Source organism: Myripristis murdjan, chromosome 15 (genome assembly GCF_902150065.1).
Source record: "Myripristis murdjan chromosome 15, fMyrMur1.1, whole genome shotgun sequence".
Lineage (NCBI taxonomy): Eukaryota > Metazoa > Chordata > Actinopteri > Holocentriformes > Holocentridae > Myripristis > Myripristis murdjan.
Window position 1 is genome coordinate 18,166,566 of NC_043994.1, and position 12,347 is coordinate 18,178,912.

The 12,347-nt window shown below is 41.7% G+C and overlaps 1 protein-coding gene across 1 annotated transcript in view; it reads right to left on the bottom strand.

The window, feature by feature from the left end:
* Window positions 1-8,060: 8,060 nt before the first annotated feature.
* LOC115372168 (zinc finger matrin-type protein 4) overlaps window positions 8,061-12,347 on the bottom strand; it is a 49,120-nt gene continuing 44,833 nt past the window's right edge. Inside the window, exon 7 of the mRNA XM_030069848.1 lies at window positions 8,061-8,250. Coding sequence (XP_029925708.1) covers window positions 8,229-8,250 — 22 coding nt within the window. The 3' untranslated portion in view covers window positions 8,061-8,228. The remainder of the gene's footprint in view (window positions 8,251-12,347) is intronic.

The following is a 12,347-nucleotide window of genomic DNA, read 5'->3' on the forward strand; positions in this document are numbered from 1 at the left end:
CAGTGATTGAAGTATGTGGGAGAATATCTTTGTGAATTTTGGGAGAACTATTCCTTTAAGGTGGTACAAACTATAGTCTTGAAACTCTGATTGGCACTATAGACCCTCTGCAATCATTAAAGTGGAGGCATTTTACAGCAGTGACCTGTCAAATGATTTATAGGTATCAAGGGAAGCTTTTTTTTCTGGACCAGTGTATTAGGTGGCAAAACTAAAGCCAGTTTGGTATTAAAGGGAGAAAACATTTTTTTTTTTGTGGTGGTGCATTCTGAAGCTATCACTAATAAGCAGCACAGTTGCCAGAATGCATAAACAGGTTTCAAAACGGAAAAAGGGATGCAATATGTTGTGCTTTTTCTAGTGTTTTCAGCAGGAAATCGTTCCTGAGGGCTGAGGCTATGCTGAAAAGACCTTTTTCTGTTGAGTTTTTTTTTCCACGTGTACAGTTTTGACAATTTGAGCTCAGCAAACAAATATCCATCCAGCACCATTGTATTGGGGTGCCTGGAGACAGGGGAGATCACGGCAGAGTAGAGCCCATCCAGAGCAAATCACACAGAAATAATCTGGATCGATAGATTGCACTAGGAGAAAGTGGGAAAATGTCTTTTTTTCTATTGAGGGTGAACTGTTCCTTCAAAATTGAATGTGTGCTCAAATGTGTGAGTGGGAGACAAAGAAAAAGATAGCTTCTCTTGTACCTCTCCTGTCTGTTCTTGTTCTGAATATCATTTATTAGCTTAACAGATTTTGAAATTAATACCCCTCTCTGCACACCAGCGCTGTTGGTGTAACCTTTTCCAAAAGGCAGGCATTGTATTATTATGGCACGAAATGCAAGCACAATTAGATCAAAGAGATGTTCGTGTCGTGTCTCCGCTGAAAGCTGCTCATGTATGTTCACTTGCCAGTTGTCAGGTGGAGTGGCTCTATGTTTTCAGTAATTGCTCATAAAGAGGTGGTATTGCTCAGTGATGAAACTGCCTCCCTCCCAGTGGAGGGAATGTGCTTTGTGTGACTCCTATGGCCCATGTGTCCTTTAAATGTCAGACATGAACTAGGGACCATCACGGTGACTCACTGATACTGTTTCTGCTGTGGTGGAATGATTATATCATCAATTTCCACCACCAGTTCCTAGTAGACACTGTGTCAAAGCCAGGTATGGTGTTTTAAAGGAACAGTTCACCCATAAAAAATAAATAAATAAATAAATAATCATCTTAACAAGACATTTAGTCTTATTTTTGTTGTTAAATGTCTTGTTTTCCTTAGAACAAGTCAACAAAAGAGATAATCCCACTTATTTCTGATGCTAATCAACTTGTTTACAGAATTTTCTTGATTCAAGTGTCATTTTCTTTACACTAGTGGTCTGATTGGCCTTGTTCTTCATCCTTACATCCTTACAACATATTTACACTTGTTCCCTGAAAAATTGGGGATTATGTTATCCAGCTGACAGATTTCTCAACTTGCTTTACAGAAAAAACAAAAAACAAAAAACCTTTTAACACTGAAAAAGAGACTAAATCACTTGTTATGACGGCTGTATTTGACAGTTTACAATCTATCTATCCAAAATTGTTTCTTTGTGATTTGACAAGGGTCCCAGTCTGATGCAGTCCTCCCTGTCTCCCTGCACCCCGATGCAATGGGGCTTGATGGACATTTGTTTTCAGAAACACCAGTAAAAACTGACTCTAACCACATCCAAGGAGAAATTCAACTCCATAGATAGGATATAGATTGAAATAGGGGTTAGCAGGAAAAAATATATGAACTCTTCCTTTAGGCAAAGTCTGCTCTAAGGAGAATGAGTTCAAGAGGCTGGGCTCTAAACCATTTCCTGCACCTCCACCAGAGCGATTACCTTGGCGGCAACACATCCCAGCAGAACATGGGGGAAGTGTGACAGGGTCATGAATATGGGTGAGCCATGATAACATGTCCTACCGAGGGCTAAAGTGAAGTGGTAGCCCAGCACTCTCGCACCCAGCAACTTATGGCACGCAGAGGCTGGATGGCGCAGTGGAAATGTCATAATACTCACTGTTTTATTTAGCTCGGCACTCCGCTCATCTCCTGTTGACTACAGTGGGCCATTAGAGCGCTCAGCAGCCCCCATTTGCACTTATTTCCTCTCCTCCCTGCTGGTTCCTTTTCTCGCTCCAGCTACTGTACTGCTCTGTGTAAATAAACAGACGACTTTTCATTCAAGGAAATTACAAGTACGACTATAAACATCTGCCTAAAATTGTTGCGGCTCACGGCATAATGGAGCTTGTGAAACTTGGTGGGTTATTATGCTCATTTATGTTGACAAGATTTTGCCTTTTCACGGATGGGAGGGGGCATAACACAGCATGTGACTGTGTGTGTGTGTGTGTGTGTGTGTGCGTGTGTGTGTATGTTGCGCTTAGCATACCCCTAACTTCCGCTTTCCACTTTTCCTCATCTAGCTGCCATGTTACTATGGAAACTTTGCAGTGCACAGAAATCTTTGAAACCAATTGCTTGATCAGAACAAACTGGCGGTGCCTCAGCATTTTTATCTCCCAACATTTTCAATATTTTTTCCCCCTATCTAGTCTTTTAGCCATTTCTTTTCAAAACAAGTCACATACAGGGTTCACACACACCCATGCCAACTCCTGGCTGTGGAGGAATGTGCTGAAACACACTCACACCCACAGGCATACACACACACACACACAAAGCTCTGACAACACTTCTGGCATGCTTTATAGCTTCTTCCTGTTTTGTCTATGAATTAGTAATGAGTTGTCACCACGGTGAAACCTATATCATGTGTGTGTGTGTGTGTGTGTGTGTGTGTGTGTGTGTTTGTGTGTGTCTAAGACACACACACGTCCTGTGTTCTGACAGGAACAATACCATCGCCTGCTAAAGCTGTATGAGATGTGAACCTGTGGGTGGGTGATGTTGGTTTGGTGTCCCAGCTTACATCAGCAGCTATAAAGACACACAGGATTATTTTTTTCTGTACTCTGTGTCACCAATCTGTGCTCTGTGATACCGCAGCAGTCAGGTTTGACAGTGTGCATTCGACTTTTCACCCACATAGCGCACATACAGTACACTGCAAAAAGTGTGCATCTTCACAGGTATTTTAGTCTAATATTCTCTCATAAAATCTGATTTTTCTTAAAACCTGTGAAAAAGGTGTGCCAGTGGGATTAGATGATCTCATGTGTTTCCAGTGCTAATCAACAGACGTGTATAAGATGATCTGAATGATGATCTGAATATTTGGCCTTGTTTAAATAAATGGATATGTTTAACAGTGTAGGTTAACTCTGCGCTCTGTGCACTTTATCTACAATGCCCAAAAGAAAAAAATAAATTAAAAAATGTATAATGAGAAGAAATTTGGTCACATATTTAGCCTTAAATCTTGTTTTTCTTAAAAATCGACCAGTGGGACAAGATAATCCCACTTCTTTCCAATGCAGTTTCACCTGTTTCTGTAAATTTCCTGGGAACAAGTATAAATATGCAGCAACAAGGCAGAATAAAGCATATAAATAATGATGGCATCTCTGTTAATATTTTGGATTGTATCACAACATCTCGGTCCTCTGCTATCATCCGTCTGATGTGACACGTCTGATGACTGATGCACTGTGTAATAGTTTGTGTTACAGAGACTAAAAAGTGACAATAGGAGGTGATACAGACAGACGTGCAGCTTGATTAAAATATCCCCGAGTGTGTGTGGGTACGAGTGTAAAGCACGAGGCAGCGCATGTGTGTTAACAGAGGGACGCATCCAACAAATGCAAATGTCACCGCTCGACACCGCTGCGAGTACAAACAGAGAGGAACACGGGGTCTGGAGTTTGCAAGAGAAAATAGATATTGTTTGTCATCATCTCCATCCGTCTTCATCATCAGGTGTGTTTACAAATGTGCTTGCGTTACAATCTCACAGCGACCCTTGCTGCTCCCAGTGCAGTTGACAGATTCACATACACAGACACCCACCCGCAAGCATTATATCACAGGATTCCTACTCATAGATACATCTCTGTCATATATTATGTAACATCTGCTAAAATATGTGACTAATGGCACAGTCACTCTCTGCACAGACCGTGATATCTACACACACAAACACCACTTGCATTGTGAAAACGCCAGTGCTGGAGGAGGGATTCAGTGGAAATAGTCGTCAAAATGACTGAGGAACATCCAAAATGCCAAATGACTCGTAGTTTTCTGATGGCATTACAGACAAAGGAGGGTTGCTGTTTTGAGGTCATGTTCAATCCCAAGAGTTTACAGTCCTGCAAGTCCTGGCTGTGCAATCAATCCATTGAGAAAAAGTCGTGTTGTGTGTGTGTGTTTTAATGAGGGGAACAGTCTTCTCTGGTGATGGTGGTTGCTCTCCTGAACGCAGTTAATATCAAAATCCTGTTTACGTCCGCAAAGTACGATTGCTTGCCATCTTCCGAACAGTTCAGACTTTGACTTGATGTTGGTCCATCCGTCCACTGCTGACTCTGAAGTTGAAAGACACTTTAGGCTGTTCTTCATCCATGCCTCTGTGTCGGCATATTAGTCATTTTCAAGAATATCCATGAGGAGAACCTTACAGAGTCATTTACCCTTATTGTCCTGCAGCTCAGATAAACACTTTAAATACAAAACTCTTGTACTCCTAGAAAACACACATTTCACCTGAAGCTACTGCTTATTTACAGAAAATTTCTTTTTGCTTCATTAAACTTTTTTTTTTTTTTTTTTTTAATTATTATCATTATTATTTCAAAACCACATTGGTGTGTTTGTTCATATTACAGTGTGATTGCATAAAAAACATTAATCCTCCATGTTTCTGAAGAAGAAAAAGAATCGCTAATCAGGGTCATTCACAGTTCACACCCTCCACTGTGAAATCAGCAAAGCCCAAATTCAAAATGTTTTTTTAATGTGTTTACCACTTGACAAAAAAAAAAAAAAAAAAAAAAAAAAAGAACAGAGCTCGTCCAACAAGAAGAACCAACAGAAGACAGCTTAGTGTGTAGCGCTAAGCTTTGTGTGTAGTTTTCTTTTGTTGAAGGCTTTACTCAACCTTTGTGGCCTGATTTGCTTTACACAGTAACACAACTCAGGGCTGATCTCAGTGCCTTCTCTTTGCAAACTTAAAGGAACTGTTACATTATATTAGATATTTTCCAATTTAACCCTAGTGAGATTTATCCATCCAGATAGTTTCTGTGTGTGATTTTTCAAGGTTTCTAGTCTGCCGTGGACTTCCGGGCCTCTTGTCACCACAGTCCAATGGAGCTGGACGGGTGTTCATTTGTGGAGCTCGAGACGCCAAAAATGTACAGGTGAAAATCTCAGCAGGTCTTTCCAAAAATGACACGGACGCCTGGCATAATCCACATCCCACAGGGGTGAAGAATTTCTTTGGGAACGATTTCCTGCCAAAAAACAAAGGCAAACATAGGTATCCGCCTTAAAGGAGCACAAATTTGGAGTGTGTAGATGACCTTTGGCGTTCTTTGGCAGAGCTGATGTCCTTCTGTCTGGAAACCTCACCAAATACACAGAAACTATTTGGATGGACAGATTGCACTAGGGGGTAAGTGGAAAAAAGTGTTCCTTTAAGGTGCTACAAACCATAGTCTTTTGAAACTCTGAGCTGTTCTATAGACACTTGGAAGTCACTAAAAATAGCAGCTCTTTACAGCAGCAGTGATTTCCAGTTTTTTTTTTTTTTCCAGAACCAACACATGAGGTGGTAAAACAAAACCCACTTTAGCATTTAAAGGGTGACGCCATTGTTTATGTGGAAGCATGAGCAGCAGTGCATTCGAAAGATATCGCTATAAAGCAGCGCAGTTGCTAAAAGGCATAAGCACGTTTCCAAAAGGCGAAGGGATGCAACATTTTACGCTTTTGCATGCACTGAATCACATCCCAGTTGCGTTCCTGATCCACTGCTACAAGTAAAAGTAAAAGGTTTTGTCTTTCCACCGATGTACAAACAGGTTCTTTCTGATATAGACATCACTAATCTCCACAGAATTTTGTCATCTCTGCTCTGCATCTACAAAATCAGCAGTGGTGGACATCAACCCCATTATCTGAGTCAAACTATAGACTCCTGGTCAAATATTACTCCACTACAAGTGAAAGTTGCTTTGTCAGATTTCTACTTGAGTTAATGTACTGGAATACTTGGTTTTAAAAATACTTAGGTATTCAAAAGTACATTTTCTTTTTAATATTAACACATCGCTATATGTTTTTCACGATGCATTTAAAGAACCTCGTAACACTCTGAAACTATGTAATAACTGCACTGTAGACGCATTATGCTACACAACTGTACTTTCCACCGTCAGCTTAGTCATTTGCGCTTTGCTAACAAAGTGTTTTACTTTGAAAGTGGATGTCTTGCTTGCACTCCTGTGAGGAACACAGCATATAGCCAATAGCATTTTTGAAAAAAAAACAAAACAAAAAAAAAAAAAACAGCTTATTGAAAGCTATTCAAAGCTATGCCTAAAAGTAACAAGTAACGACAACCTTCACAGAAATGTAGTGGCGTCAAAAGTCCAATATTTGTCTTTCAAATGTAGTGGGGTAAAAGTCACAAGTTTAAAAACAAACAAACAACCCAAATACTCAAGTACAGTACAGATACTCGAAAAATGTACTCAAGTACTCAAGTGGATGTACTTTGTTGCTGTCCACCACAGTGATGATCAGTGATGTATGATAATGACAGAGGAATGTTTTGTACATGTGTAAGTCTTCATGTTTTTCTGATACACTACCTTGTAACCGTGTCACATGTCCATGTTTGGACATTATGGAATATAAAAAGAGTTACATTTCAAAATAAGATGGCCTCCATTTGAAAAAAACAGACCTTTTTTTTTTTTTTTTTTTTTTTTTTTTTTAATTTATAGGGCAGTTTTCCACTGCAAAAGAAAACAAAAACTAGCCCAAATGGGAGCAAACAAGAAATCAGATCAATAGTTGTGGTAATGTCTGAAAGGGTGATTGATGTTGATTTGTTTAATTACCGGAGATTGGTTAGGATTACACTCGTAGGTCACTCGCTTTTTTTCCATTCTCTTACGTTCCTGTTGGCTATCATCCTCTGACTAAATGATGATGAGAGCCTGGACTTCTCTCTGTTCTATGGTGTCATTTTTTTTCTCCATTTGGCTTCTTCAAATGCTTGACAACAACAAAGTTATTCTACTTCAACACAAATTTGATTATGGCAGCTTCTAGCTTTCACTGTCTGATGCTTCGGTGATGTAAAAGTGTATCAGTCAGCCATAAGCAATGTAGTTGTCCTGGCCACAGGGTCCTGTTGGTTCCTGTTAGTCCTAAGCAGGGACCAAAAAAATCAACTGGAACTGGACCCCTGGCAGATGGAAAATCCAAAGTTTATGTTTTTTATTGCCAAAGACATGCCAAAATGTTTGGTACCTCTGCAGTGGAAAAGAGCCCATACAGCAGACAACACAAAACCAAAACAATAATGGTACTTTTTAAACTTTTGGAAACTAGTGCTTCAAGCTGCCTATAAAGGCTGTGATTCTTTTTCGTGTGTTTGGGAAACCGGGCACGTGGCCATGCATGTACCATTAGTTGCTCTACATGACATGTGATGCATTAACAGAATATTGGACTTAAACTTCACATTGGTCACGATCTGAGCACTGCGGCAGTCACAGTGGACCGCCAGTTACAATGTTATTGTTTCTGCTACTCTATGACGATCATTGTAATGATTATTACCACTTTGGGCAACACACTGACATCAGTTTAATTTCAGGATTGTAGTTCACACAGGCGTAATATGGCAATATGCAGCCGCAATTCCTCTGACGGCCGTTGGCTTAAGAGAACACATATCAAACATTTAGGCTGTGAATAAACCTCAGAGATATATTTTAGATCAAAGATATAAACACACTCACAATGACCCACACGCACGCCCTCTCATAGACACACACACACACACACACACACACACACACACACACACACACACACACACACACACACACACACACACACACACACACACACACACACACACATAGAAGTTGCTCTGCAGTATTTTCTCATACTCCCATTGTTTCTGATACAGGTCCTCCTTGTTGTATATTCCCATTATCTCAGTCTCCATCTCTTCCCTCCTCCATCCCAGAGTGGCCTGTCTTAGTGGCTTACTGCTGGTGCTGCTTCAAGCTGAAAACAAAACACAGGAAAGAATTTGTTAGTCTTGTTTGTCTCTGACGCAGGCAGATCTGACAAGACAGGACTCTTTAGCCACCGGGAAAATCCAGTCCAGTGGGGAAAAGTATTCTGTTTCTGCCATGCTCAACCCCTGCATGGGAGCAAATCTCATTTACCTGTAAAGCCATGCCTCATGCTATTCCTAATATAATGTATGATAGCAAAATAAACCAGCTCCTCGCTGGTAATGTATCAAGACAAAACAAATGTGTGTGTGCAGGGATATAACGCTGAAACCATGCATTGCTTTTCATTGCTTTTCATCGCTATTCTGCTGCTTTTTGAGATGCACTGAAAATAATTTCCTTGCACAGAGAAGGAAAGCTCTATGTGAAACATTAACCAATAATCCTGTTTCACAATCTTGTCATAATTATAGCCGTCTATTATGCCTCCTATTTGGCAGTCCCCCAAATTAAAACAAAGGTGCAATAATTACTGTGGATTTGGCATTTATCTGGAACTGCTGATTGTTTTTCATGATGGTTGGCACTGTGGCTGCATTCTGTAGCTTTATCATGGTGAAGAAAAGCAACTCCAGAGGCTAAGCCATGATCATGTCGCATCTAACATACTGCCTCACAAGCTGGGGACAAACCAATGGCTCAACCTTGAAGCCACTGGAAACCCTCTATAAGCAAACCCTTAAAGTGCTGGACCAGAAACCGAACAGCTCACATCATCGCACCATCTTACACAAACATAAGCTTCTGAGCTGGGAAGACGTCATAAAATATAGGAACATCTGTCTGGTCTTTAAAATCCTGCATGGTTTAGCTCCTCCTCCACTGGACTCATTCATAATCCAACGCAATAACACTGGTCAGATCACTAGAAGCAGCACGCGTGGTGACTTATCAGTCCCATTCAGGAGAAGTACATTTGGTCATTTATCATTTTCTGTTAAAGCAATACAAAACTGGAACTCACTTCCCATCCATATCAAAGACATACATACATACTGCACTTTTACAGCCAAATTAAAAACATGGCTTGTCAACAATCATATTTGCACACACTAACATATGGCTGGGTGTTATTTGCGTCATGATCATGCTGCCTGTCTATACGTGATGTCTGTCTGTATCCCTGAATGTATTGTATGTGCTGATGTATTGTGTGATTACTGGTATGTTGTATGTGCTGCTTTTGTATGTTTTCATGTGCTGTCTTTGCATGTTTCACTGTTCTCTCTCATCTTTACTGATTTATTTTGTCTCTTAGCTGTCTTAACCCTCTCTTTTTAATCAGTGTGCTGTAATATATTGTTGTTGTTTTTGGTTGTTTTTTAGGGTGCCTATTGTCATCTGGCCGGGATGTTAGCAGGATATTAGCCATGTTGGCTAAAGCTGCCCTTTTTACTGTCATTGAATTGCAGTTAATTAATTGGGACTGTCCGCGACATAATAAACTAATAAACTAATCTAAACTAAGTCATCACGTTTAATTAAAAGACAGATAAGTTTGATTGAAGCACATCTCATGGAGGATACACTTATCTATAATTTACCGAGACTCCCTGCTGAGACAAGGAGCCTTTAAAGGCATTGAGATGTTCACAATCCTGGAGCAAAGCTTTGTGGACTTTTGATAGATCATGCTGTTTTTAGTTGTTTTCACCTCAGTTTGAGCTGGGTTCACCTGTGTTCAGAGGGGCAAACAAAAGCCCAGCCACAAAGGGTGTGAATGCAATCAGCACAGGCAGCTACTGGAATGCTTCCCTGTAGCTAAGTGTGGTAATACACCTTCAGTTGTGGTCAAAAAATACATTAAAATAAAATAAAATGTGAATATGCAGTGATCTTCTTCTTCTTCTTCCAGTTTTTGTAATACATTTGTGCTTCTTTTTTTTCCCGTCATTTTGATTGATTTATTTATTTTTTAAAGAATGAGATGTTTGTCTCAAACGCCCCGGCACCACCACAAATCAGCAGTGCCCACCATTTTCTTCACAGTTCTTGCTAAAACGCAACTCCTCCATCCATCGTGCACTAGTTGGAGCGTTGCCCCAGACACTTCTGTTATGGAGACAGAGATAGAGAGAGGAGAGAGGGGGGGTGAGAGAGAGGGAGAGAGAAAGAGAGATGCATGGGCACCCTGGCTGTCAGCACCTATCCTAGTAATGGCTGTTAAAACACTGGCCTCTACACCCTGTCTGCTCTGTCAGAACTCATCTTGTACTTTGGACTCTGGCTGAGGTGTGGAAGGGTCACAGCTCTGATAGCCTACATGGCTCTCTGAGACGGGACAGGAGGGGCGGCTGAGGCGGCGGGGGGGGGGGTGGCGAGGCGGGGCTGACAGGGACAAGGTCACCCCGAACGGAGCGGGCGCTCAGAAAACGGGACGGTTTGGTGTGATGGCCGAAGGACAGTGACAGAGACATGGCAGGTAGGGGAGAGAGGGGCGGGGCTGTGACTGACTGGAGCAGGATAACAAGAGGAAAGGGGCAGGTGGCAGGGCAGGTATACAGGGAGGGTATGAGAGTTTGGGGTAGGGGTGTGTGTGTGTGTATCCAGTGTGGGGTATGCAAAGCAAGGGGGTTGTTTTGGGGCCAGCTGCAATAATCTCTCTGAGGATGTTTTCCTGTGCATCAAAGTGTACAAAAATGTGTGTGTGTGTGAGAGAGAGAGAGAGAGAGAGTGAGAGCATGCTTCAATGTGTGAGAGAGTTCTTTGTGAGGATGTGAAGGTCACCTTGGCACGCCGCGTGTGTGTGTGTGCCAGGTAAATGCAGCATAGCGGTGCCAGTTGCTGAGAGCGCGGGGCTGTGAGTCACGATTCAGGCCGTGACCCCTCCATCTTAATAACATCGCAGATAGAGCAGCGGTGTGGACACAAGAGCTCCGGGCAGGATGTGTGTATGTGTGTGTGTGTGTGTGTGTGAGTGTGTATGCAGAGAATGTGTGTTTGTTGGGTGGAAGGGGTTAGGAAAGGGGAGGAAAAGTGTGTGTGTGTGTGTGTTTTGAGGGAGATGAGCCTAAGGCAAGAATATGCGCGCATGTGTGTATGTGCAGTGGATAGAGGAGGCATGTGAGCAAAGTGCTAACCAGCGACAGTCCTGAATTAACCTTTTGCTTTGCCTGCAGCAGGGAGAGGATGCACACACACACACACACACACACACACACACACAGACACACACACACATACAAGCCTGTCCAATTAGCAGGTTGAGTTGATAGCTCAACCATTTACATTCAGGGCATAAAAGTTACTTTACACTACGCACTGTAATTTCTCTTGCACTTTGCTACACTCAAGCCTCCATTTCTGCTTTTTTTTCTCCCCTCAAATGTGCATTAACTTGTTTTGAAGCTTGTGTGTGTATGTGTCCTCAGTGACACTGATGCTGAATAATTACCAGGGTGAGTAGGCTAAATGGATTCTCCCCAACCCCTATCATCATACCCTTGAAGCCTGCATGACACACTCACACATGCACATCAGCGGTCAGAGGTCATAAACACAGTAGTGGGAACTGTATCACTAAAGAGCACGTGGCAGCCAAAGTCACACAGTCTTAGTGAGCAATGCGAACATGAGTAATATTATACGGGTGATTTAAGCCAAGCAAATTTAACAGTCAAAGCCATGTTCTGACCATGCTGATAATCCCCGTAAAGCAAACTGTGCTTTATTGCTTGCTTTGTTGACTCTTGCCGTTCCTAGGGAGCTCATTAGTGACCTTTTTTTGTTTGCTGCTGCTTTTTATATTCTCATGTATGTGAACTACTTTGAAGACATTTTTCAGATACCGCAAATATGCTGCTAACTGTTGCATAAAAAGCCATGAAACCCTTGAGGATTATCCCTGCAAACGGCACAGCATTCCCTCCAGTTCAGGTTACTGGACAGCAGCATGAACAAAAAACAAACCAGATACACAGGAGCCCCTGCGCGGCTCCCGCTTAACTCAAAGCCTTTTGTGATCTAAATACTTAGATCAGCACCGGTTTATTGAACTGTAGGTTTCTTCGGAGTTACGATTAAAACGCAGTGACCAGAGTGCTGGCCTTAATCACTCTAAGTGCATGGATTACCAATGGCCAG